We start from the raw sequence: 25,737 nt of genomic DNA, 5'->3' as shown, positions 1-25,737 counted from the left end.
AAAGAGAATAAATGAAGCCAGCCCAGGCCAGCCCCCCATAAGTGAGAATAGTCTCTAAAAACCTGAGAAGAAAGGGTTCAGCCAGGAAACCACAAACTGATACCACAGAGACACTCACAGTGATACAAAAAGAGGTGCCTTCATAAGGACCCTCTCCTTGCTGCACCCCCTCCCCGTTTCCTGTGTGTGCTCACAGGCCAGCGCACTTACCCACAGACGTCTGCAGATGGGGGCCCGAGGCACACGCAGAGTTCCGGGCCTCTCTTTGTCTGCATGACCGCATTCATTACATCGACAAATTAGCAGTCAGGTGCCAGTGCTTACATTTATATTTTTAGTCTGGCAGTTGCCTTGCTGAATGTCCTGGTTAGATAGAGTCTTTTATCACATCAACATGAATGCTTTCAGAGTGGGATTAGTGATGCTAACTTTTACTATTTTGTTCATCCATCACTTTTTAAAAAATTAGCCCTTAGGTGTGTTGAGAACCCAGAACTTGTCTAGCTATTGTACTTGGTTCCTAGGGCTGAGGTAACCAATGACCAACAAACGGGTGGCCTAAAATAACAGGAACACATTCTCTCACAGTTCTGGACGCTGGAAGCCCAATCTTGAGAGGTTGGCAGGACTATGCCACCTCCAAGGCTCCATGGGAGGAATCCCCTTTGCCTCCTCCAGCTCCCAGTGGCTCCTGCTTCCTTGGTTTATGGCTGCCTCTGTCTTCACATCTCCTCCTCTTCTCTCTGTGTGTCTTTCATAAGGACACGTCATTGGATTTAGGAGCCACCCAGACAGTCCAGAATGATCTCATCTTGAGATCTTTAACTTAATTACATTTGCAAAGACTCCTTTTCCTAATGAGTTCACATCACAGGTTCCATGGGTTAAGGCAGTGGTGGGAACGTCTGGCCCGTGGGCCATCTAAGGCCTGCAAAATCATTTGGTCTGGCCCTGTCAAGGTATTAGGTTTGGATTAATTAAATATTTGACTAAATATAGCAGGCTAATTTTTAAGTTGATAATTTTGTATGGCCCGTGAATGATGTCATATATATCCAAATATCCAAAAAAGTTGCCCACCCCTGGGTTAGGGCATGGGCATATCTTTTAGGTTCCACCATGCAGCCCACCTCAGCCATCAGGATCACAGTGTGTGTCGCTGGTAACCCCATTCAGCTGTAGACAGACCTGTGTATACAGTATGCAGGTGAGCAAGCAATTGCACACCTCTGTACACCCACACTGAAGCTCAAGATTATACTGGGAAATGACCACAGAGCACAGGCTGATGAAAGTCTCTTTTCCCCACTGCTGCTCGGGATTCTCAGTTGCCAGGCCATTCTTACCATCTCTGTTCTCTCAGTGAATTGTGTCTCGGGGTACAGAACTCAGAGTCATTCTTGGATTTTTTTTCTCTCACTTTCTGTATTCAATCCATCAGGAAATCCTGTCAACCCTGCCATCAAAACATATCTGAATTCTGACCACTTCCTTCTCACCATCTCTACGGCCTCTACCCTGGTCCAGGCCATTAGCATCTCTTACCTATCGCTTCCCAACTGCTTCTCCCCTTATCCCCCTGTGGTTCATTCTACAGGTAGCAGCTATGGTGATTTTCAAAACACAGGTCAGCTAGGGGGATATATTTGAGGTATAGCTTAGATCACATCACTGCTTTCCTTTAAACTCTCCAATGGTCCCGTCTCACTCAAAATAAAACCCAAAGTCCTTACTTCGGTCTACAACAGAGGTCAGCAAGCAATGGCCTGCAGGCCAAATATGGCCCACCACCTGTTGTTGGCAATAAAGTTTTATTGGAACACAGCCATACTCACTTGTTTACATATTGTCTAGGCCTGCTATTGAGCTACAACAGCAGAGCTGGGTAGTTGTGACATAAGCCATATGGCCCACAACGCCTAAAGTATTTCTACCTGGCCCTTTACAGAAAACAAGCCTGGCCTAGCTTTCTCCCCTCACTTCCCTTCATGCCCTCTCCTCCCCAGCCCCACTGGCCTCTTCACAGCTGCTTAAATGCACCAAGCACACTGGGGCCTCCCAAATGCCTATCTTGGGGCTTCTATGCTCTCTGATCCCTTTGCCTGGACGACTCTTTCCCTACAAGGCCACTTCTCTTCTCCTTACTTCCTCTGGGGATCTATACAAATGCCACCTTCTCAGAGAGGTCTTTGCTGGCCACCTCATGTAAAATAGCAGCCCCCTGTCTTTCTGGTGCCTTGACCTTCTTTGTGTGTCTTGTTAGCACTTATCTGAACCTGAGATATATTATGCTTATTTTTTTTTACTGTTTAACCCATCCCCTGATAGAAAATAAGCACCATAAGAGAAGGACTTTGCCTTTGATTCCCCAATCTGGAATTCATTAATGGGTAATTATTTAATGCTGCATGAATGAATCGATGGATGGATTCTAGTTATAAAGCCAACCGAGGCTGGCTAGAATTCCATATCTCAAGTCCAAATTCCAGTGGAGGAGAAAGAGTTTCTGACTGACCTGGTATGTTCTGGGGGTGGTAGCCTGGGTCTGTGGCAGCAAATGCCCAAGAGATGCTGTGAATAGGCAGGCAGGTGGGTTTCTGTAACTGCTACATCAGGGTTCCCAGATGAGGCAGATTGAGTCATGGAAGAGTTTTTAAAATACCAGTTACTTGGCAATCCCACCCCAAATTCACTGAATCAGAATCTCAGGGTTGCTGGGACCCACTGCTGCCCCACCTCTGCCTGCAGGACACCCAGCTGGCTCACGCTCTCTGGGAAAGGATTATCAGCAATCATGGATGGTGGAGAGCTCCAGAGTATAAGGTCATTGTTTTAGAGTCTGAGAACTCACAAGGCAGTGAGTCTGGAAGGATCTATGAAAGGGTGACAGAAGAGGGCTGGATGGGCCGAAGGGAAGAGAAAGTCTGTAGATGGGCATTGCGTGGTTAGAGGTGGTGCCATAGCACTCCCATTGTTATCATTCCAGCACTTGTCTGTCTCAAAGCAGAAGTGGCCTCCTGTCTTATTCACCACTGTATCTCCAGTGCCTACATAGAGCCTAACCCAGGAGATATGCAGGAGATATTTGTACAATGAATGAATGAACTGATGCCTAGAGAGTACTCAAATGAGACCAGTAATCTCCTACATCACTTAATATAAAGACCAAATAGGAAGTTAACCAGAGGGAAGATTAGCAATCATAAGTGATAGATTGGTTAATAGAATTTAATAGAATTTCAGCTGGTTTAACATAGAATTCCTTGTATGTTCTTGAGTAAGTCACCTGACCTCCTTAGGTCTCCGTTTCTTTGTTTAAAAACAGTCAATTTAAGTGATCTCTAAATTTACTTAAGGCTCTAAAATTCCAGTCTAAGTTTTATGAGCTTAATAAACATCTGAACATTTGAGTATCTATATAGTTATAGATTTTATTTTTTAATTAATATTATTATTTTTGTTAATCTTCATCAATGGATATTTTTTTCCATTAATCTGTAGAGAGAATGGAAGGGAAGAGGGGGAGAGAGAAACATTGATGCGAGGGAGACACATTGATTGGTTGCCTCCCACATGTGCCATGCCCAGGGCTGGGGACTGAACCTGCAACCCACGTTTGTGCCCTTGACCTGAAATTGAACCCGAGACCCTTCGGTGCATGGGCTGACACTCTAACCATTGACAAACACCAGCCAGGGCTAGATTTTATTTTTGTGGCTATGCCAGGAAGGTCTGCTTTTACATCTGATCTTCTAGTCTCTAGAAGGCAAAATATCTGTTCAGCTTAGCTTTGATCAAGACCTGGGTGAATTTCGGCTATTCTTTTGCTCTCTGGCCCTGTGACATTTACTGTCTAGTCAGCCTTTTTATTTTAGAGTTGTATATTTTTCAGGGAATTTATTCACCTCTTAAAAACTGAGCTTATCAGTAGGATGTGAGGTCCCCACTTGCTAGCACATGAGCCAGCACGTAGGCATAAGCTGTGGCATTTGTCTCACGTTGGAAGATGATGTCTGCTCCTGTTATTTCACTATGAATTTTTCATGCCTAATCTGTGAAACCAAGCTTATCATAGCTAAACTTAAACATTTATTTTTGAAGAGATTTTTTACAATTATAAAATGAATATGCACAGTATACTACAGACCAATATTGCTCATGAACATATGTGCAAAAATCCTTAACAAAATATGAGCAAATCAAATGCAACAATATATAAAGTGAATACATGTTCATTCGATAATAATAATACATTTTCTTTAGCACTACTCTATGCAGAGCCCTATGCTAAGTTCCTAACTGGTATCATCATCTCATTTAATCATCAAAAGAACCCTATGAAAGAGGAATATTTTTACATTTTACAAATGACCAATCAGAGAAGTTAATTTGCCCAAAGTCACAAAGCACATCAGAGATGAAACAGTTTCGGACTCTGAGGCCATTTTCCTATTACATTATATACAAAAGTTCAAACACAGGAAACCTGGGAGAATAAAAATCTACGTGTACATAATTGCACTAACCCAAGACAACACTGTTCACATTTTGATATATTTCATTCTGGAATAGTTTGTTTCTGCTTCTATCACTGCCACACTTTGTATATGATTTCATATCCTATAGATCCCGTTTATTATAATACAAACAAGACGTCCAAGAGTTGAGTGATGCACGGAAATCGCCTTAGAAGGTAGAGGGGGCTAGTGTCACATGCTTATAATTTAATATCTGCTTTTTTTATTTATACCACATGTTATCTAATCCCACCCATAATCCCATGACTGAAAGGGTGTTTTCCCCATTTTACAGATGGGTAAATGGAGGTCAGGTGCCCGGGTCCTGTAGACTCCAAAGCCTGTGGTGGTGTCAATCACCATACTCCTGATCTCTTGAACATTTTGGATGGTAGCTCACTATCCTTCAAAACCCCAGTGTGTGATGCAGGGAGCTGGCCACTATTCATTTCCTCAAATAGTTGAGGGCTTTCCTTATGCCAGGCCTAGGCTTGGAATTGGGCATGATATCATATGTAAGGCTTGGCTTCTGACCTTGATTTGAAAGGTTAGGAAGACAAATATGGCCAATAGTCTTAGTTCTAATTGGTTAATGTCTATATTAGTTTCTTAGGGCTGCCATAACAAAGTACCACAAATGAGGTGACTCGAAACAACAGAAGTTGGGCTGGGATGCTCTGAAGCTGGAGACTAGAAGTCCAAGATCAAGGCATCAGCAAGGCCATGCTCCCTCTGAAACCCTACAGTGGTTCTCAACCTTCTGGCCCTTTAAATACAGTTCCTCATGTTGTGACCCCCAACCATAAAATTATTTTCGTTGCTACTTCATAACTGTAATGTTGCAACTGTTATGAATCGTAATGTAAATATCTGATATGCAGGATGGTCTTAGGTGACCCCTGTGAAAGGGTCATTCGACCACCAAAGGGGTCATGGCCCACAGGTTGAGAACGCTGCCTTAAGAGAAGGATACTTCCTTACCTCTTATGAGCTGCTGGTGGCTTGCTGGCAATCTTCAGCAGTCCTTGGTTTGTAGACACAGTACTCAAATCCTCCATCTTCCACTGACATTCTCCTCTATGCATGTCTCCCTCTATGTTCAATTGTCCCCTTTTTATAAGGACATCAGTCATATTGGATTGGAACTACCCCAATGACCTCATTGTAATTTGATTAGTCTGTAAAGACCATATTTCCAAATATGGTCACATTGTAAGATCCTGGCTATTAGGACTTCAACATGTCTTTTTTTCTACTAGCCTGGCTGGTGTGGCTCATTGGTTGAGCATCGGCCCAGGAGCCAAGAGGTCATGGTTCTATTCCCAGTCAGGACACATGCATGGGTTGCAGGCTCGATCCCTGATGTGGGGCATGAAGAAGGCAGCTGATCAATGATGTTTCTCTCTCATAGATGTTTCTAACTCTCTATCCCTCTCCCTTTCTCTCTCTCTAAAAATCAGTTTAAAAAATGGTATCTTACTAGATGTGTGTGCAAAGGTCTTTGGGTATTCTGAGGAGGAAACAAACCCTGTAAGGTGAGTCAGGGAGGGCTTCCCAGAGGACCTCACAGTGCTGATTGGGTTTTAAAGGATAACTGGAAGCTCACCTGGACGAGAGGACAGGAGGGAGCAGGGAGCCAGGGGTCCTCCAGGCCTGAAGAGCACGCTGTGCTTGGATGAGAAAGAGAGGAATTCTGGGAGGCTGGAACTTAGAGCACAGTGTGGATGGGAGTGGGAGCTGAGACTGGAAAGAGCACATGGAGAAAACTTCCAAAGGGCCTTTTATGCCTCATGCTAAAGAGTTTGGATCTTACCCTAGTATGGAGAAAATGAGGAGCCAATGAGGATTTTTGACAAAAAGTCACCTGTTCGAAAAATGCCCTCAATCTCAACGTGACACCTTTTAAAATAGAATTCAGGCAGGACTTTTTGAAATGAAGGCTTTGATTTATTAAAATTTTATATTCAATCATTTCTAAGAGGAGCATTTTGACTTTATAGAGAAAAAGTAAGGAGTTAAATTAAGCCTGAAAGCAATTTGAAGGCCTGTGCCTCAGATGGGGTCCCAGGAAAGCAGACCTGTTTGCATGTATGAAGCGTGTTATGAATACTCTGGTGAGACTCACCTGGGGGAGTGAGGGACGCAGGATGGGCAGAGGGAGAAGTTGGGCTGTGATGCTCTGAAGCTGGGATGGTCCAGCAGAGCTGTCCTAAATTAGGATGAATGAACAGGGCCTTTACACCCCTGAATTGGTGACCAGGCACTGGATGCAGGCTGCCCCCAGTAAGAGGTGTGACATTAGTAAAGGTGAGGCCAATTCTAATGGAAGGTGGGAGGCAGGGGGTCTCAGTTATGATATTCCTAAAAACTCAGCCACTAACATGAAATATGTTATAAGCTCAAGAATAAAAAAAAGTTAGGTATTTTATTTTATTGATTTTTAGAGAGAGAGAGAGGAAGGGAGAGGATAGAGAGATAGAAACATCGATGAGAGAGAAACATCATCAATCAGCTATCTTCTGCACACCCCACACTGGGGATTGAGCCCACAACCCGACCATGTGCCTTGACTGGGAATCGAACCATGACCTCTTGGTTCATGGGTTGACACTCAACCACTGAGCCACATAGCCTGGGTGGTATTTTGTTTAAATAAAAGGGCCTAAGAAAATCATGAGACTATAGCAATTACTAAAGAAGTTATAAAATGTGGCTGAGGTATAAGGATAGACTATTAGGTCAAAGGAACAGAAAAAGAGGTGAGAAACATTCCCACACATATAGTCACTTAATGTTACACATCCTTGTAAAAACAAATTAATTTTAAACCATTCCTCATGCTGTATACAAAAATTAATTTCCAATGGGGGAAAATGTGGCTGAGTGCCAATAAAGGAAGAGAAAGTGGATTGAGTAATTAATTGCTTGGGTGACCTTTTTTGGGGAGTAGGGGAGAAATTACCATGGGTATGGGGATAAGCATACAAACCTTCTTTGTTTCTGACCTAGAAGAGGAAATGCCAGAGAAGAGGGAGAGAGGCAAAGGCAGTTTGGGGTCTTCACACTACTTGATAAAGACAATAAATCAATGTTAACCAAGCAGGAAGGAAAGCCATAGAAATCCCACTGTTTGCAATAAAGCACCAGTCGCTGTGAGCCACAGGCAAACTGAGGGCCTGCTTTTCAGTAGCTCTCTTATGAGCAGAAGTAAAGGTTTTCCTGTAGCAAAAAAGAATCCTGGTCTTATCTAAATGGCAACTGATAAAAGTAAGATAGCTTTTTATTTTTTCCTATCATGTTACATATGGCAATTTAGTAAGTAGGTAGACATCTTATACTGTTGTTTTTTAAAGTGATTTATTAATCCTATGTAATAAAAGCATAATATGCAAATTGACTGAATGGCAGAACTACGGGTTGGCCGGGGGCAGGGCTGGCAAGCAGGTGGCACCAGGCCAGCCAAGGCACGTGCCAGTGGGCAGAGGGAGGGGATGGCAACGGGGGCGGTGGCAGCAGAGGGGTGATGGTGGAGCAGGGCCGGCTGCTGGCCAGTGCTGGTGCCATCCCCTGATCAGCCTGCCTGGTTGCCTCCCACAGAGGAGGCCGACAGCAGCGGTGGGGGTGGGGCGAGCGGGCCTAAGCAGTCAGTTGGACATCCCCTGAGGGCTCCCAGACTGCGAGAGGCTGAGGGGACCCCCCTCCACTCCAGTGCACAGGCTGGAATTTTTGTGCACCAGGCCCCTAGTAGAGAAAGAAATATTAACTCATTAATGGCAATCTGAGCTGTGGGTAGAGGGCTGATTTTGGTGCTCCCACCATTTGCTTGAGGAGCTGTGTGAATATTTGGGAATCGGCAGTAAAGGGTGAGGGAAGAAGAGCTGATCCAAAAGCCTCCACAGTGAGATCATGTCAGACCTCAAAATTTTCTTCATTTAAACTGATTCCCACCCTGGCCAGTGTGGCTTAATTTGTTGAGCGTTGTCCCATGCACTGAAGGGTTGATGGTTCCATTCCAGGTCGGACACATGCCTGGGTTGTGGGTTCGATCTTCAGTCAGGGTGCTTAGGGTAGGCAACCAATTTCTGTTTCTCACATCGATGTTTCTCCCTCTCACCCTCTCCCTTCCTCTCTCACTAAAATCAATTACAATATTTTTTTAAAAAACTGATTCCCTACCTCACTCTGGGATGCTACTTTCTCCTGCCTCACCACTAAACAGAAGCTCCTGAGGGGAGGGCTCTGTGTGGGCACTGGGCTCCTAACAATGCTTTAACAATGCTTTGCAGAGTGAGTATGTCATAGATCGTCGCTGATGGTTTGCATGAAGGAATCATTCTGCAACGTCACAAGACAAGGGTAGAGACAGCAGGAAGGGGGCTGTGGCTCAGGGAGTTTGTCATCCTGTTAGAAGAAAGTGTCAGAACTGGGGTTAGACAGGATTTGTGTGACTCGTAAGTGAGTTCTATTTCTGTCACCTGTGATGGTTAACCTGGTTGCTGTCCAGGTGCGCCTGAAGGATTGGTGCACTTCACAGTGCAATTCTGGAGCTAGCACCGACTTCACAGGTTGAGGGCACAGTCCCCAGTCTCAGATCCCAGGGTTCCCAGGCCACCCACACTTCTGACAAATTTGATACAAACTTAAGGGTTCCAGCTAGACCCTCGGGTCCAGGAATATACAATGCATTTAGTTGTCCAATCTCTTTGGTCTTCTCCAATCTGAAAGAGTCCCCAAATCTGAAAGAGTACAGCCCTTTTTTTCTATTTATCTCTGAGAAGACCCCCTCACCCTGGGTGTCATGACTAGGCTCAGACATGAACTTTTGGCAGAAATATCTCAGAAATAGTTAAGTGTTCTTGGATCAAGGGGAGAGACGTTCTGTTTATCTGTCTACTGATGATGATGTTAGCGTTGATGAGCTTTTGTGTCAGCCAGGTTTTCCTTGGTATATGATTAGTGTCTGAAGGAAGATATGCTAAGATCATGTCACTATCCTATTTATCATCAGACCTCAACCCTCCAACTGTATCATCCATTGATGAATCATGCCCAAACCAACCAACACTATTTATTGCCAAGTGGCGATTTTCTATTTCCATCCTTCTACATTTACTAGTTGGCATTCTACTGTAAGGAAAACATTTCCTTTTCATTTATTTATTTGTTTATCTATCTATCTATCTATCTATCTATCTATCTATCTATCTATCTCAGATTCCATTTTATTCAGTGGGGTGTAATCTATTCCTTCCTATCTTGAATATTTTAAAGCTTAGGTTGTCCCAGATTTGGCCAGTGCCAGCCCCTTTAAGCTTTAGATTCTGTTTCCTTGTTATACAGCCCCAACATCCTCTAAACTCTTCCTTTTTTTTTCTAGCCCAAAAAGATATTCCAGGATCATCAGGTGCTTTATTTGCCCTAGCCCTGGAATCAGCCATTTCTTCCAGGAGCCCTGGATCTTTTTAGTGGAGAAGGATATTTGGAAACTAAGACGCAGTGTTTGGTATGCAAATGGCAATCAGGACATCATTGATCCTAGGTTCTTTCAAAAGTAAAGCACTCATATTCTCTCTCTCTCTCTCTCTCTCTCTCTCTCTCTCTCTCTCTTTCTCTCTCTCTCTTTCCCCAATGGTTCTCTCTCACCTTTCCCTCTCCATATTTCAAGTACTTTCTCCAACAGAAAGAAACCCATCTCCCATTATCCTCAATATATTTACTCCTTTGCTCAATCCTCCTGTATGTAAACAATCACCTAACCATTCCAGCCATCTCCACCCAGCCCCACCTCCTCCTTTGCTCTGATTCTGACTTTGCAGCCACTACCAACCCCTCAGTCTCACTGCTTTGACCTGTGGCCATCCCACCACCTCCAAGAGAGGGAAAAAGAAAAAGAGATAAAAAAGATGAAGGAGAAGAAACCAGAGTTTTCTTTTGTTTTCCCAATCTTTCTTTGTTTTTACAAAAGCATCAGATTCTATACTGGATTGCTATATAGAAATAGTGCTAGCATTTTTCTTAGTATTTACCTCATGTCAGATTCTGTCCTAAGGACTTTTATCTAATTTAACCCTTAAAAAACCATTCAAAATAGGTGCTATTATTTTCTCTGTGTTATAAATGGTTGTATGTAGGCTTGGTGGCATACACATTGCAAAGATATTCAACAGAGATAAATCATTGCCCGAGAGTTTTAAATGTTGCCTTTGGGGGTCCTCTCTGCTCCACCAGGAGTAGGCTGGGTTCTCCAGTTATGTATGGAACCACATGAGGAACTTGAGTTAAACTGGAGCCCATGTGATTCAGAACTAGGCACGGCCTTGTAGATGGGCTTCCAGGCAGCCGCCTAATTGTCCTCTTAATCCAGCTCTGGCTCTAGGCCAGGAAGCTATGGCATCAGGAGGTCGGGCAGCCTGACTTCTGGTCAAGAAAGTAGGAATAAGGAGGGCACCTTGTTTCTTATCAACACTCCATTTCCTGTGGCCATGCTTCTTGTGTGGGGACTGTGCCACGTAATCCCTTGAGTCCTGTCCTTCTCTCTTGTCCAGCCCCACCATCCCACAGAGCAGCTTGGTCTAGTTGAAATCCTCAGAGTCCAGTGGACCAGGGTTAAAAATCCCAGCTTAATTCCATGGGCTGTGTGGCCTCATCAGTTTCCTCATCAGCCACATGGGGGATGTAACACCCACTTTCCTGTATTGTATGGATTTAATGAAGCAATGTATGCAAAGTGCCTAGAAGTGCCTACTGCAGACCCCGAGCAATGCTGACTAGATTGGAAACCACTCAAAGCGTGCTTTTTACATGGTGGTTGCTTGGTAATTATTGTTTGGTTGGAATGAAATGCAGAAGCACAGAATTCGTGCTCTTTGCCTCGCTGCATTTTCTCCTTCGCTTCTGCTCTCTCCTCTCAGTTCCTCCGTCTCTGCCTCATTTTGCCAGTTTGTTCATTCATCACCTAGAGCTCACTGTGGACCAGGCCTTACGCTAAGTGCTAGAGAATCACAGGTGGATAAAACATTAAGCCGGAACCTCACCCTTAGAGAATCATGCCTCCAGGGCTGCATGAGGACTGTGGGAGCCTGGAAGGAGGCACCTCTGAGTCATGCCCCTGTCTTCTCCTCCGCAGGAGGTCATTGCCTCCATCCTGCTGAGCGGGCGGATCGGGCCCAACATCCAGCTGGCTGAGTGCTATGGGCTGAGGCTGAAGCACATGAAGTCAGACGAGATCCACTGGCTGCACCCGCAGATGACAGTGGGTGAGGTGCAGGACAAGTATGAGTATCTACACGTGGAAGCCGAGTGGAGGTAGGAGAGGAGCCCTAGGCTCTCGAATGGGGGGAGATGAGTGTGGAGTGGGGAGGCCCTGGAGGTGCTTCCTTGGAGCATTTCCCAACCTCCGAGAGTCTTCTAGAGCATCTGAGTGACGTTTTAGGCTTAGTCCCCCTGCAGCGTCCAATGCATGTCCTTGCCAAAGCTTAGCATGGGGTCACAACACATCCTCATTCAAGGCAGGTACCTAGAAACACCCCCAGGCAGGATGCCATTGGTGCTGTGGAGAAGGAGGAAGAGAGTGAGAAGGATGAGCCAGGCCAATGGCTGGTCCAAGGAAATTGGTGGCCATAAAGATGAAGTGTGGGGAGTCAGCACCTATTGGCCACCCATCTGTCCTCTATGGTCCTCCACCCAACGAAAAGTCCTACATGGGTGGCCAGGAACCACATGTGGTGGGTGAAGTTGCATCTGCTTTGGCCAGCCCTACTCCTCCTTTAAATACAAGGGAGTCTTAATGTCCTGTCCCAGGTATGACCTTCAAATCCGCTACTTGCCAGAGGACTTCATGGAGAGCCTGAAGGAAGACAAGACCACGCTGCTTTATTTTTACCAACAGGTAAAAAATAACTCCTGTGCCCAGGGTCCTATTACACCTTAAATGCCAAGTATTAGCCAGGCTCTCCTAAGAGATGGGAGGACACAGCCTTGGAGGTCCCAGTCCAGGAAATTTCTCTTGGGGGCATTCCTTGGCCCCTGGTCAGCTGTCTAACTCGGCGTCTCTCACAGCTAATTAGGTGCCAGCTAACCCCACCCCAGACACTCACGGCTCCTCTGGGGCTTTCCTAATGGCTAATTACTGCCCAGGAGACCTGGCTGGTGAAGCAGGCAGAGCAGGTCTGCCATCTGACACACCTGGTTCCTCATCCAGCTCTGCCATTTTCTAAGCTGGTACCCCCTGAGGACTTCACCTGCATAAAGCTGTTTTCTCTTCTATAAAATGGGGATGATGATGATGATGATAGTAATACCGACTTTATAGGGTTATATTATTGAGGACCAAATGATATTATTAACAATGTGCTGGTAAACCAGTTCTCTGAAGAAAAACAAAACAAAACATAGGACTTGCCAATTTCCATGGTGTAAATAGACCTGTTTCAAGCTACCGATGTGATATCAGCTTGCAAAATTTCAAAACATTTAATAACTGGCTTTCAATAGCTGTTTGGAGCTGCTCCAACACACCAACTATGGTGCATGTAAAGTTCCTAACACAAGACCTAACACAGAGTGAATGCCAAGTAAACGTCAGTTGCCATCATTATATTCTGCCTGATCTTAGCTCCCTCCTATATCTCTCTCCTGGTTTGCTGGAGACCACGCCAGACTTTTCTTGTACCGTGGATGACACCTGTCACTACTTACCAACAAGGCTTTGGAAAAATTACTGACTCCTCCCCCAAATCCCAGTTTTCATATCTCCAAAATGAGGAGTGGGGGAGGGGAATTGGAACTTCCTGCCTCGCGGAGCCAATGGGAACATGTCTAAAACACTTCAAAAACCCCGAAGACCTCAGCCTGTGGAGGCTTGGTCAGCACTGCCCAGGGTTCTGGAGGGAGGCAGGGGCAGAGCGGAGGGTGAGCGTCCCCCTTCTGCTCTTAATCTCCTGCTATGCGTTTGTGCCTGGCGGGCATGTGAGAGAGACAGGCAGGATTGTGTTCAAGGCATCCTGGGGCCTCTGCTTAGGGCAGTGATGGCGAACCTATGACACGCGTGTCAGAGGTGACACGCGAACTCATTTTTTTGGTTGATTTTTCTTTGTTAAATGGCATTTAAATATATAAAATAAATATAAAAAATATAAGTCTTTGTTTTATTATGGTTGCAAATATCAAGAAATTTCTGTATGTGACACGGCACCAGAGTTAAGTTTGGGTTTTCAAAATGCTGACACGCCGAGCTCAAAAGGTTTGCCATCACTGGCTTAGGGACACAGGGAATGAGGGTGGGAGTCTCAGCCTCGTCTTCTCTCCCCGCCAGCTCCGGAATGACTACATGCAACGCTACGCCAGCAAGGTCAGCGAGGGCATGGCCCTGCAGCTGGGCTGTCTGGAGCTCAGGTATGTGGCCTCTAGGCCTCTCCACGGAGGGGGCCCATGCCTCCTGTCCTGTGCTGGGCTCCTGGCCAGCTGACTTTCCTCCAGGGTGGGAAGTAAGAGTGGATATGTGAGAACCGGGAGGGGGTAGTGGTGGCCGACAAAGGGTCAGGCCCTGAGGTGCTTGCCTGCCCTGCTTGCCTGCCCGGCTGGTCCTCTCTGATTGGAGTCCCCACCTTCCTTTGGCTGCCACTGCCTTTGCCTCCAGGGTGCCTGCTTCTTCCATCTCTCTTTCATCCAAGTGACTCAGTAATGTTTCTTTGAGCCTTAGGTGAGATTCTGGGAAATATTCAAATGTTGGGTTTTCTAATCTGTGTTCACCACTATGTCCCCACCTCATGTAGGTACTAATAAATATGTATGAAATTAGTGAATTATCTAAGAGGTCCTCAAATTTACAGTGTTTTGGAGGTGATAGGTGTGTCTACAATTGGTCATAATAGAAGGCAGGATGAAATATGTGTCAAACAGATGTGCCTATAGGAGCCATGAATCCTGCCGTAGGGCATCAGGAAGAGGGGATCTGAACTGCTCCAGGAAGGAGGAGAGAGATTCCCATCAGTAGATAAGGGGGAGTTTTGAGCAGGGGAGTGTGCATTCCGGGCTCAGGGACCAATGGAAGGAAAAGGACAGACTGGAGGATAATGGGAGATGAGTGTGGGAGGTAAGTTGGGGCTGATGGTGGAAGACTTTGAATGACACTCTAAGAAATTGGCCTTACTCTTGGCTGCTCTCATTAGCTGGGTTACGGACCTGTGCCTGGCCATAGGCACTCTGTCCACCTGGTGTGTTAGCCAGTTAAAATGGCAGACCTGGGTTGGAGAACCAGCCAGGCACTGGAGGACCCTCCTAGCAGGTGCATCCTCATTCAGTGAGGGCAGTTGGGCAGGTTGGTGATAAGTGGGTGCTCACTGGCAGCAGCTGAGATGGGGTTCAACCCAGAATATTGTGAAGCTCAATCTCTGGAAAAAGCAGTACATCTGATTAGCAGTGGTGACTGGTTCCCCCCAACATCCCAGTGGTTTTCAAATGTTAGAGACACACAGAATATGGCACACTTGAGTGATTGGGTTCCTTTGTCAAAAATAACACAACAACTGATCTTCAGGGCAAGAGAGAAGGGCAAGCAATGATATAGGGAGTGAGTTGGATTTTAAGAGATTGGGATGACCTCGGTAAAAACCCGAGTTACCTTTTTCCTAATTAAACATTTTTCCATTTGCCACCTCCTTAATCATTCTAAAATTGCTATTACTTTCATATGTTTTAATTCCTCAGTGTTCATTTCAAAGTTTGTTTACCCTTGCATTTAGCCAACCCCAACTTTTGTTTTACTAAGGCTTATTAAATAATATTCTAGTCCTCAAAATTCTGTTATCCACCCCCAGTATCAATGCTCATTCATTCATTCATTCATTCAACAATTATTATAAGCCAGGAGTGACACTGAGAGGCCACTGTGTCTGGGACTTGGAAGCAGCTCTCACCCCCTTAGGGAATAATACATCCCCTCTGTCTGGCATACTCTCCTCATGCCTTTGTTCAGCCTGGTAAACTGTTCTTTATACTGGAAGCTTTAGAAAATGTACCAAACTAGTGTTGCCTGCTTGCCTGCTGCATTCATAGAAAACCTCAGAGCACACCTGTGAAGTGTCGCTAATAAGCAATATGGTGGCCATAGGCTCTTCCTGCCAAGCCAGCTCATGTGTTTTAATTGGGGATATCTTCTATGATTTCATGATTTAGATGTTCTTCCCAATTCCATGATTTGGGAATATTTTCCTAGATTTTCTTGTAGTTTTAAAAACGATTTTATTGTCACATCTATCCCTTTAATCCATCTAGAATAAATGTTTAAATAAAGTGTGAGATGAGGATATAATTACTATTTTCCAATCATAGTGAATTGTCTAAATTCATATCTTTTGAATGTTAAGTTACTTGCCTCTCTCTCTGCTTATAGTATCAGCACGAACTGTTCTCAGATGTGTACAAAGACAGCTGGCTCAAGGAACACTGAGTCACTCTAATGTGGGATTAAAAGTGTGACAATGTCTGCAGCAGTGAAAATTACTAGACATGGTGATCCAGGCAGAGAATGAAGGAGACTCAAGTGGGGACATTGGCTATTTGGTCTCTACTTAAACAATTGCTAAACTCAATAATACATTAAAATCTCCATCAAGACATACACTTAATGGGAAAGAATATATATTTAAAAATGAATAAATGTGTTTTCTAGGAATGAGGTTTGTGGGTTTTTTCCTTTTCTTCATGGTTTTCTAAGTATCATTTTTTTTTTTTTTACTCTCCTAATCTTCTCCCTCCCAGTGGCTCTCACATGTGGCAGGGGAAGGGGACTGGGCAATCAGGCTCTGGTGGCTTTGTTCTCCAGCCATCAGCTTCTCCATGACTTCTCTCTTTCTCCAGGCGGTTCTTCAAGGACATGCCGCACAATGCACTTGACAAAAAGTCCAACTTCGAGCTCCTGGAGTAAGTCTTGAGACTGGCCCCTGCCTCTCCTCCCTTCTTGCTGCCCTACTTTTAGTACTCACCCCTACTTCACTCACCCCCAGACCAGAGCCAGGCAGGACCCATCTCCCCAGCCCTCGAGCCCTCTCACTTCTCCTGATTGGCCAGAATCCTGGGTTGAAGGAGAGGGGTGTCAAATGATGCTTTTCTTCTTCTTTTAGGAAGGAAGTAGGGCTCGACCTGTTTTTCCCAAAGCAGATGCAGGAGAGTTTAAAGGTAAGTGGGCAAGGAGCCCAGAAAGACCCCTTTTGTGCTGGTCCCCAGGACTAGAGCTAAAGGCATCGGGCTGGGATACTTGGGGATACAGCCAGGGTGTCTGTGCCATCTTGGGCCATTTGGACATAGGACCACAAATGCATCCAGTGGGCTCTTTCCGTGGCTGGGGCTCAGGAATCCTGGCTCTAATTCCACATCAGAGGCCAGTTAGCTGTGTGGCCTGGTCACTGGGCACTGCCTCCCCTGCCTCCCTCCCAGCGCTATGGTGAGCCTCCCTTGAGGCAACAGGCCTGTGCTCTAGGTAAGAGATCGCCACTGCTCTCCTGGCAGAGGCCTGGGGACCGTCCTACCGCCGCAGGCAGGCTCTCAGCAGTGAGATCCCTAGGGAAGGAATCAGAGCCTGGAGGAGCCGGCTCACCCCTGCCATCTCCCCCAGCCCAAGCAGTTCCGGAAGATGATCCAGCAGACATTTCAGCAGTACGCCTCGCTCAGGGAGGAGGAGTGCGTCATGAAGTTCTTCAACACCCTGGCCGGCTTTGCCCACATCGACCAGGAGACCTATCGCTGTGAACTCATTGTAATTCTCTCCTCCACCTGAATTCCAGGCCTCTCGGGAAAGGGAGCCAGGAGGCCATCCAGGGGGGCTGGGAAGGGGCTTTGCTTTGCTTGTACTGACCTGCCCTAAAAGGCAACTACCGTTAATCGACTTGCACCAGGAAAGGGAAATCTTGGCTCCCGCTCTGGGAGGTGGGCAGGGTTTTGGGAGGAGGATAATCTGTATGGCGGGGGTTTGGAGTGGAGGGCCCAGGAGATAGTAGTCTGAGCCCAGTTTAGTGGGCCTTTTCAAATTTCTCAAATAGGAGCAGGGCAGGGTTTGAGCATCAAGTCCCTCTCTCTTATTCCAGCAAGGATGGAACATCACTGTGGACCTGGTCATCGGCCCTAAAGGCATCCGCCAGATGACAAGTCAAGATGCAAAGGTAGAGAGAGACTGGGGCCACGCCCCACCCAGCCCCAGGCTGTGCTGTCTGCCCTGTCTGCCCCGTCTGCCCCGGCCTGCCTGCCCCGTCCATTCTTCCTGCCCCATTGCTGAGAGCAGAGGTCCTTGCAGGGAGAGTGTTTGGCGTAACAGCACGGGGCTGCCGGTTCTTTTCCCCCCTGAGATTGTCTCCTGCATAGAGGCTGGGAGAGCAGGATGGCTGGGGGATGCAGAGAGAGGGAAGGAAACTCTTACTGCTTTTCTGGCTCAGATACAAGCGTTGTTCTTTCAATGGAAAGATGGGGCCATCACTCCCTTGAGAGTCAGAAGACTTGGGTCCAGTCCTGGCTCTACCACCAACTTGGCACTTGACCGCGGGCAAGTCCTGGCTCTCTCCAGACCCATGTTCTCGTCTGCAAACCATGGGGCTTAGACTAGATGATCCTTACAGGCTCAATAGTCTTTGACTCTCTCTTCATCCTCCTGAGATATACTCCCAGCTCCCACTTTTCCTTGTGTCCCTTCCCCTCCCCCACCATACTGACCAATTTCCACGGCCTGATCCCAGGAGTGAGATGGTCTGAAGCCCCCCCCCCCCCCCGCAATCCCCTAATCCTTTCCCACAGCCCACCTGCCTAGCTGAGTTCAAGCAGATCAAGTCCATCAGGTGCCTCCTGCTGGAGGAGGGCGAGGCAGTATTGCAGTTGGACATCGAAGGCGCCCCCCAGGTGAGCATCTCTGGGAACCTGGAAGCTCTGAAACAGGGGGTACAACTGCGAGTTGGGTGTTCCTGTGCAGGTGTCAGAAAGCCGGGGATTCTCTGGCTCCTGAGATCTTGTTAAGAAAACTGCACCTAGTTCTTGGACAATGTACCGGTATGATGACACTTTAGAAGGAAGATATCTCAAGAAACAAAGCTGTTTAAAAAAGTGTCAAGATAAAGCTGAGTTTATTTTGGGGGGTGAAGGGTGAGGGGTAAAGGTGACCAGAAATCAAGGTACTAATCAGTGGCCTAACTTTGAACAAGTGAACAATGATGCAGAATCAAGACCTCAAGGACCCAGGGGTTTTGTGGGTGGGAGAATCAGAGAGACCTCAGACCAAAAACATTTCTATCTCTCCTCTCATTCATCTATCCCCTGCCCCACTGCCCCTGCTCCCCATTCTGTTTATGCTCTTGCATATTTTGTACTGACCAGGTACAAGGCGAGACCAAAATAAGGCAGACCTGGAACTGGCCTTCCTAGAGTTTAAGGCAATCAGTTGGGAGGGATGACAAGAGCGCCCCCTGGTGGCTATAGGGAATGCAAGCCAGACCCCAGGAGAGGCATGGATGGGTTCCGGTGGGGAATGGATGGCAGGAGTATGCAGTTTCTTCTCTTTCCCTGTGAGGTAGACTCCAGCCAAGGCTCTGGGGTCTCATGCTTAGCTGCTCTCTTCTCTGCAGTCCTTGTCCATCAAAACCTCCTCTCTGGCAGAAGCCGAGAACATGGCTGACCTCATAGACGGTTACTGCCGGCTGCAGGGGGAGCACAAAGCCTCTCTCATCATTCATCCCAAGAAAGGTGCGTTTCCACTTAGAGGCAAACTGGCCCCGTGGGCAGATGACCGCACGGCTGAGCCAGGCTGCGTCTCCCCCAACCCCACCCACTCCCTCCCCCTCTTCCCCCTCCCCCCCAGCAGGGAAGCTAAGCCACTGACCAATATGTGCCTGAAGTGGCTTGGATCGTGTGTGGAAGTGCTCACCCTGCCCCGTGGGACGTTGCCTGTTGTCCCATTCTGGGTCCCAAGCTTCAGGCCCTGGCCCACTGGACAGTGGCGGCCTGGAGCCCAGCTTCGGGAGGAAGGGCGTTGGTAGCCCCAGGAAGATGGAAGCTGTTGCTAGAACCTGGCTGGTCCCTCTTGCATCTCTGCTTTGGAATGGGATCAGGAAGCAGGGGTCTGGGCTGGAGCTTGTGGATGGTAGTAGGAGGAAACCTAATAATTTCAACAAAGAGGATTCCAATTCAGGCCAAAGGCTACCCATCTTCCACTCAGACTGTCAGAGAGCACAGAATGGTGGGAGGGGTCTCCCTCGTGTGGGCTCACAGGAGCAGTGAGGTCAGCCGTCACCCAGGGCCCTGTGTCCCTGACTCCAGCTCCTTTCTTCCTCCCTCTTCCCAGATGGTGAGAAGCGGACCAGCCTGCCCCAGATCCCCGTGCTGTGAGTACAAGCAGATGGCAGGGAACAGGCCCTGCACTCAGCCTGTCTTCCCAGGAGAAGGCAGAACAGCCTGTGGTGTTTGGGCCCCAGCGGAGAACGCTGGGACCCCAGCATTTCACAGTGGCGATTTTTTTTTTTTGGCCGGTAAATTTCTCCCAGTAAATTCTTGCAGGGATATTTCTATGTTCTAATGCCACCTGGCATCTAATCCTAGGGGCTATTGCTGCTGCCCCTTCCCTCCTGCCCCCTGGCAGCTGGGGCCATGCTCCCGGGTTATTGCCATCAGGACAGGCTGGTTCCCCAGGCAGGCAGTGGGCACAGTGCAGCGGGCCCTCCAGGCGGAAGGTGGGAGAGGGTGGGCCGCCCAGGGGACCACTGCCAGGCTCTGAGCTCACTTGGCTCCTGCCCTCTCCTCTCCTCCTACAGAAGCCTGGAGGCGCAGCGGCCCCGCCTCTCCGAAAGCTGCAGCATAGGTAAGCCTGCCTGTGTGCTCATTCCTGCACCCACAGCCTCTCTTCTGCCTGCTCTTGTGACATTGTCAAGGATTCCCTCAAACTTACAGTAAAATGAACTTCCCCTGTGATGTCCTAAATATCATCAGTCACACTAGCTGACATGTTTTGAATAGGTAGTATGTGACACCATGTCTGTCTGGGTCAGCTCAGTCCAAGGTCACGGTGCCGGCAGGGTCAGGCCCTGTGAGCACTCTCTTCCTGGTTTGCAGACGGCCACCTTCTCTCTGTGTCCTCACCTGGAGAGCTCTGGTCTCTTCCTCTTCTCAGCAGGGCGCTATTCCCATCATCGGGCTCCACCCTCATGACCTCATCGAAACCGAATCACCCAAAGGCGCCACCTCCAACTACCATCACACTGGGTGGTTCAGGGCTTCAACATAGGAGGTTGGGGGAGCGATGGTCACACACATTCAATCCATAACAGTGTTAAATACATAGCCAATCTTCTTTCATTTGATCTTTAGGACATTCCCCAGAAAGATTTGGTTTACAGAAAAGGAAACTGAGATTAAGGGAGGCTAACCAACTTGTTCTGAATAATGCAACGGGGCAGTAGCAAGCAGGGACTCCAGCGAGGTACCCTGGGCTCCTGGCCATTCTAACCTGCCACCAGCACCTGTTTCTCGCCTGGCTTCTCCTCTTGTCCCTCCCACCGACGTCACCGTTGGCTCCTGTGGCCACGTGGGAGCCACACACCTGGTCCCCGGCGGTGCCCTCGGAGGGCCTCTTGCCCAGGGGATGTTCTTCTCCTGTCGTTGCAGAATCAGACATTTACGCCGAGATTCCTGACGAGACTCTGCGAAGGACAGGAGGTAGGGCCTTGACCCACCACCTTGGCCGCAGCCAGGGCCCTGTGAAGTGACATTATGGGGACACATGTGACACCATGGGGGGACGCCTTTCTTTCTTTGTCCTCTCCCATGTGTGACTCAGACAGGGACACCCTGAGCGAGGCAGCTTTGATTTAAAAGCCAAGATCATTCTTTTATCCCCACACTATTGCCCTTCATGTGCCTGTGGAGAGCCCAAGAGTGTGGACATGGGACCAGCTTTCAGAGCGGATAGAGTGATGGCTCTTCCCCGGGTCTGAACCAATAGAACGTACTAGAGCCCCTTCCCCAGCCCAGCCCAGCCCAGCCCCTGGTTCTTGGCTGAGGTGTGACCAGGGGTCTGGTTACACCTGAGCAGGGCCTGGCATTGCGGCCTGTGGACACTCAGATTCCCGGGTGTCCGTGGTTTTTGAATCCTGGGTCTCTGCTTTCTCCCTCCACACGTGCAGGCTCACAGTATGGCATCGCCCGGGAAGATGTGGTTCTGAACCGTATCCTCGGGGAAGGCTTTTTTGGGGAGGTCTACGAAGGTGCCTACACGAATCACGTGAGTTCCGACTCATCCCTGACACTCCCCTTCCACATTCTGTAGGAGGAGGAAGAGGAGGGCGAATCGTCCGGGGCTGGAGGTGGCGGTCACGATGTGTGGGTCCTCATGCACTTGGCATTTACAGTATTTATGAAATACCCAGGGAGTGAGGGAAACAAGAGCCATTGCCAAGCAGGAGAGCGATGCCAGGGATCCAAATAGAGGCAGCACCAGGAGCGGGCCACTGGCTCTGGGTGGGAGAAGACAAACCCGGAGGCATGACAACATGCAGTTCTGAGAGAAGGAAGGCGGATCTGAGGCAGGAGTCGGTGGGGAGGCCACGGATGGGGTGGGACAAGGTGGGTGGTTGTGTTAGGCCTGGGGAAAAGGCAGAGCTGAAGGAAAAATGTGAAAACTAACAATAAAGAGGGAAAGAGACCCGGACGCCGTGTCTGATGATGGCCTTACAGGTGCTCCACAAACGCCTTCCAACCTCAGGCAGATCTCTGCCCCCTTAGCCTCAGTTTCCCCCTCTGCACAGCCAGGGGCTTGAGCTACCTGATCTAGAAAGTCCTTTCCAGTCCCAACACATCCTGGTCAAGAAGAAAGAGAGGGGAGGAGAGGATGGGCAGAGAAGAGAGGAGAAGGGGCGAGAAGAGGAAGAAAGGGGGCGGGGGGGGGGGATGTGCTATGCAGAGACACAGAGGCCAGACGTCCCCTGCCATCCCTTGGCTGGGAAGACGATGGTGACACCGGGAAGGGACACTTACCTTGGGGCACTCGGCTGGACCGAGGGGCCCTGAGCTCACTCTCACTGCAGAAAGGGGAGAAAATCAATGTCGCCGTGAAGACCTGCAAGAAAGACTGCACGCAGGACAACAAGGAGAAGTTCATGAGTGAGGCAGGTAGGTGTCCCCCGAGGAGGGACACAACCCCCATGGGCTGGAGAACACCCCGAGGCGACACAGACCTCCAAGACGAGAGAGGGGCCTGGAATGCAGGGAGGGGTGGTGTGAGCTGTGCTGGGGCCCACACGGGAGGACGGCTGTCCCTCCCCGTCTCTCCCAGCTGGGGCAGAAAGCACGGTTCTCACCCCAGACCTCAGATCCCTCCAACCCTCCCCTCTCACCCCCATTGCAGTGATCATGAAGAACCTGGACCACCCGCACATTGTGAAGCTGATAGGCATCATCGAAGAGGAGCCCACCTGGATTGTGATGGAATTGTATCCCCACGGGGAGGTGAGCTGGAGGTGGCTGTGGGGGGACCTTGTGATGGCGGCTGGGCCACAGCTGAGCAGGGCGGCGTGCGTTTAGGAGGGGACCTTGATTCCCAGTGTCTGCCTTCAGCTGAAACAACCCAGGGACCATTTGTACCATTTGTAGAGGAGATTCCTGGACCCTCTTGCCAGCCCGGGTTCACCCTCCCCTCCCCCACACCCCTGGGGCTCCCTGGCTCATGCTGAAGCCATGCCCAGGTCTTGATGGCACCTTCCTCCTTCCGACAGCTGGGCCACTACCTGGAGCGACACAAGAACTCCCTGAAGGTGCTCACTCTCGTCCTGTACTCGCTGCAGATTTGCAAGGCCATGGCCTACCTGGAGAGCATCAACTGTGTCCACAGGTGCGGCTGGGGGAAGCCGGGCCCCTCGATCTGATCCTGGAGTTTGGGGTAAAGCAGGTCTGGGTGTCACACAGACCAGAGTGGAAGCCCCAGCTCCTGTCCCGTCTAATGGGACAATGTGAGCACCTGCTGTGACCCTGTTTCCTCACCTGAGGAGTGGAAACGGGCATGTGTACCTCACAGGATGTTCTTCTGGGTGAATCTGAAGCCCTAGGTGTCTGATTGTGACTCAGTGCGTTCAGCCTGCTTCCCTGTGGGTTCCGGGAAATCGCTTCCTGCTCACTCTCCTCCCTTGGGCCCATTCGGTGGCACAGGGCCCTGCCAGGAGGGACTGAGCTAGGGCAGCGCTCGGAAGATCCTGGGGTCTGGGCCCTTCCAGCCAGAGTGGCTGATGCTGCCTGGCAACCCCAGTCTGCCATGTCCAGTCCTCTCTCTGTCTGTGAAGCTGGCCCCTCCTCCTCCTCCTGACTCCCTGAAAGGAGGTCCCTACCACCTTTCCTGATCCCCTCGAGGAAACAGAAGGGGTGCTCTCAGAGCACAAGGTATACGAGTGAATTCTTCCATCCAGCACCACCGAGGTCAGCAATGTGGCCTTGGGAGTGATATTAGGCAAAGCAGTGCTGGGGGATATAAACATTCAGTCATTCATTCACTCATCCAGTCATTCAACAAATATTATGGAATTCTCACCCTGTGCTTCCAGGCGCTGTCCTAGGCCCTGGGATAAAATCATAATCAAGACAGCCTGGCGTGGCTCAGTGGTTGAGTGTTGACCTATGAACCAGGAGGTCATGGTTCAATTCCCAGTCAGGACACATGCCTGGGTTGCCAGCTCCATCCCAGTGTGGAGAATGCAGAAGGCAGCCAATCAATGATCCTCTTTCATCATTGATGTTTCTCTCTCTCCTTCTCCCTTCCTCTCTGAAATCAATAAAAATATATTACAACAAAACAAACAAACAGACAAAAATCCCTTTCTTGTGGAGCTTACCTCCTGGCATGAGGGTAAAACGTGAGACAGAAACAGTTGTGGGGGGAAGATGGAGGGAGGACAGATTTGTTTCCTTTGTGTGACACCTTTTCAGGGATAAAGGCCAATGACAGGCAGAGAGCCTGCCTGTGAGCAGCAAGCAGACAGGCCAGTCTGGGGTTCGAAGTGATGCAGGGAGGTGAGAGCCCAGCTCTGGAGTGAGGCTGACTCCTTCCCTACCGGTTACCTGCTGGGCAGTTCCTCCCGCTCCCTGTGCCGAGCCGGGGGCTCCGAGGGTCTCTATACCGGGCTCCGTGCATGCGGCCCTGGGCTGTCCTGGCTCTCCCCGAGCTCTGAGGAAGTTAGTCACGAGCTGCTGCTGCTCTGAGCCACAGTGAAAGCCCACACAGTCCTGCAGAAGGAGGAGAGCAAACTGGGACCAGGAAAGTTGTCGGGGTTCCTTCTTGGAGAATCAGCAGGTGACAGCATCGCTGGCAGAGGGGACAATAGAGTCGCGAGGGCAGGAGAACATAGGGAGCAAGTTCTGGGAACCTGAAACAGGCTTCACATTGGAGACACGTGAGAAAGGATGATGGGGGTTGAAGCTCAGTGGTGAGATGAAAGGAGGTGGCAGAGGGCCTGGTGTGTGATGGGGGTTGGAGGGCCACCCCAGCTCCCACCTGGGCTGGGCTGCAACAAGGTGGGTCAGGGAAGGGCTGACGACACAAGCTGCCTGACTGTGCTCCCTGGCCAGCACTGTCCTTTGTCTCTCTGTTCATCTGTGTCTGTCTGTCTGTCTGTCTGTCTGGGGCATTCTGAACCACCTTGTCTTCATATCCTTCCTCCAGGGACATCGCCGTCCGGAACATCCTGGTGGCCTCCGCGGAGTGTGTGAAGCTGGGGGACTTCGGCCTGTCGCGGTACATAGAGGAGGAGGACTACTACAAAGGTGAGGGCGGCCTGCCTCTGCTTTTCCCTGAGGGGTCGCTGAAGCCCCAGCGCCAGAAAACACAGCTTGGTCCAGGGTCTGTGGGTCCTTGGGTCTCCAGAGAACAGGCAATATTTTTGGATAATTCTGGATCTTTCTTCCCTAAATATCTCCTGAAACCTCCACGCCCACCCCCAGCCTCTGTGACTCGTCTACCCATCAAGTGGATGTCGCCCGAGTCCATCAACTTCCGCCGCTTCACCACGGCCAGTGACGTCTGGATGTTTGGTGAGTTGAGTTTCGGGAGGATGTGGATTCTCGCCTCCGTGACCAGGCCAAGAGGAGGTGCAGAGAGCAGGGGCTGGGCCCCCACTGCTGGGCTGCAGGGTTCTGTTTGGCTGTGGCCCCTGGGAAGTGTGAGAAGTGAGAGGCCAGTGGTGGGTCGGGGGATATGGGCGGAGGGCCG

At 49.1% G+C, this 25,737-nt stretch overlaps 1 protein-coding gene across 14 annotated transcripts in view; it reads left to right on the top strand.

Annotated features, from left to right (window-relative positions):
• Nucleotides 1-25,737, top strand: part of PTK2B (protein tyrosine kinase 2 beta) — a 119,396-nt gene that overhangs the window by 76,813 nt on the left and 16,846 nt on the right. For 11 of the 14 annotated variants that reach the window (XM_023756106.1, XM_023756111.1, XM_023756102.1 and 8 more), the window contains 18 exons: nt 11,644-11,822; nt 12,318-12,405; nt 13,831-13,910; nt 16,377-16,439; nt 16,640-16,694; nt 17,131-17,271; nt 17,600-17,674; nt 18,300-18,401; nt 19,121-19,238; nt 19,837-19,876; nt 20,303-20,349; nt 21,153-21,203; nt 21,671-21,768; nt 22,571-22,655; nt 22,891-22,991; nt 23,258-23,373; nt 25,192-25,292; nt 25,470-25,559. In XM_023756106.1, coding sequence (XP_023611874.1) covers nt 11,644-11,822; nt 12,318-12,405; nt 13,831-13,910; nt 16,377-16,439; nt 16,640-16,694; nt 17,131-17,271; nt 17,600-17,674; nt 18,300-18,401; nt 19,121-19,238; nt 19,837-19,876; nt 20,303-20,349; nt 21,153-21,203; nt 21,671-21,768; nt 22,571-22,655; nt 22,891-22,991; nt 23,258-23,373; nt 25,192-25,292; nt 25,470-25,559 — 1,630 coding nt within the window. Of the gene's footprint in view, nt 1-9,894; nt 10,069-11,642; nt 11,823-12,317; nt 12,406-13,830; nt 13,911-16,376; nt 16,440-16,639; nt 16,695-17,130; nt 17,272-17,599; nt 17,675-18,299; nt 18,402-19,120; nt 19,239-19,836; nt 19,877-20,302; nt 20,350-21,152; nt 21,204-21,670; nt 21,769-22,570; nt 22,656-22,890; nt 22,992-23,257; nt 23,374-25,191; nt 25,293-25,469; nt 25,560-25,737 lie in introns of those variants that run through there. The other 3 variants (XM_023756126.1, XM_023756135.1, XM_023756116.1) reach the window with 3 other exon arrangements.

The sequence above is a fragment of the Myotis lucifugus genome, unplaced genomic scaffold (assembly GCF_000147115.1).
Source record: "Myotis lucifugus unplaced genomic scaffold, Myoluc2.0 scaffold_1, whole genome shotgun sequence".
NCBI classification, from domain to species: Eukaryota; Metazoa; Chordata; class Mammalia; order Chiroptera; family Vespertilionidae; genus Myotis; species Myotis lucifugus.
Note: the sequence above shows the minus strand (reverse complement) of the source record. Positions and strands in the feature narration are given on the sequence as shown.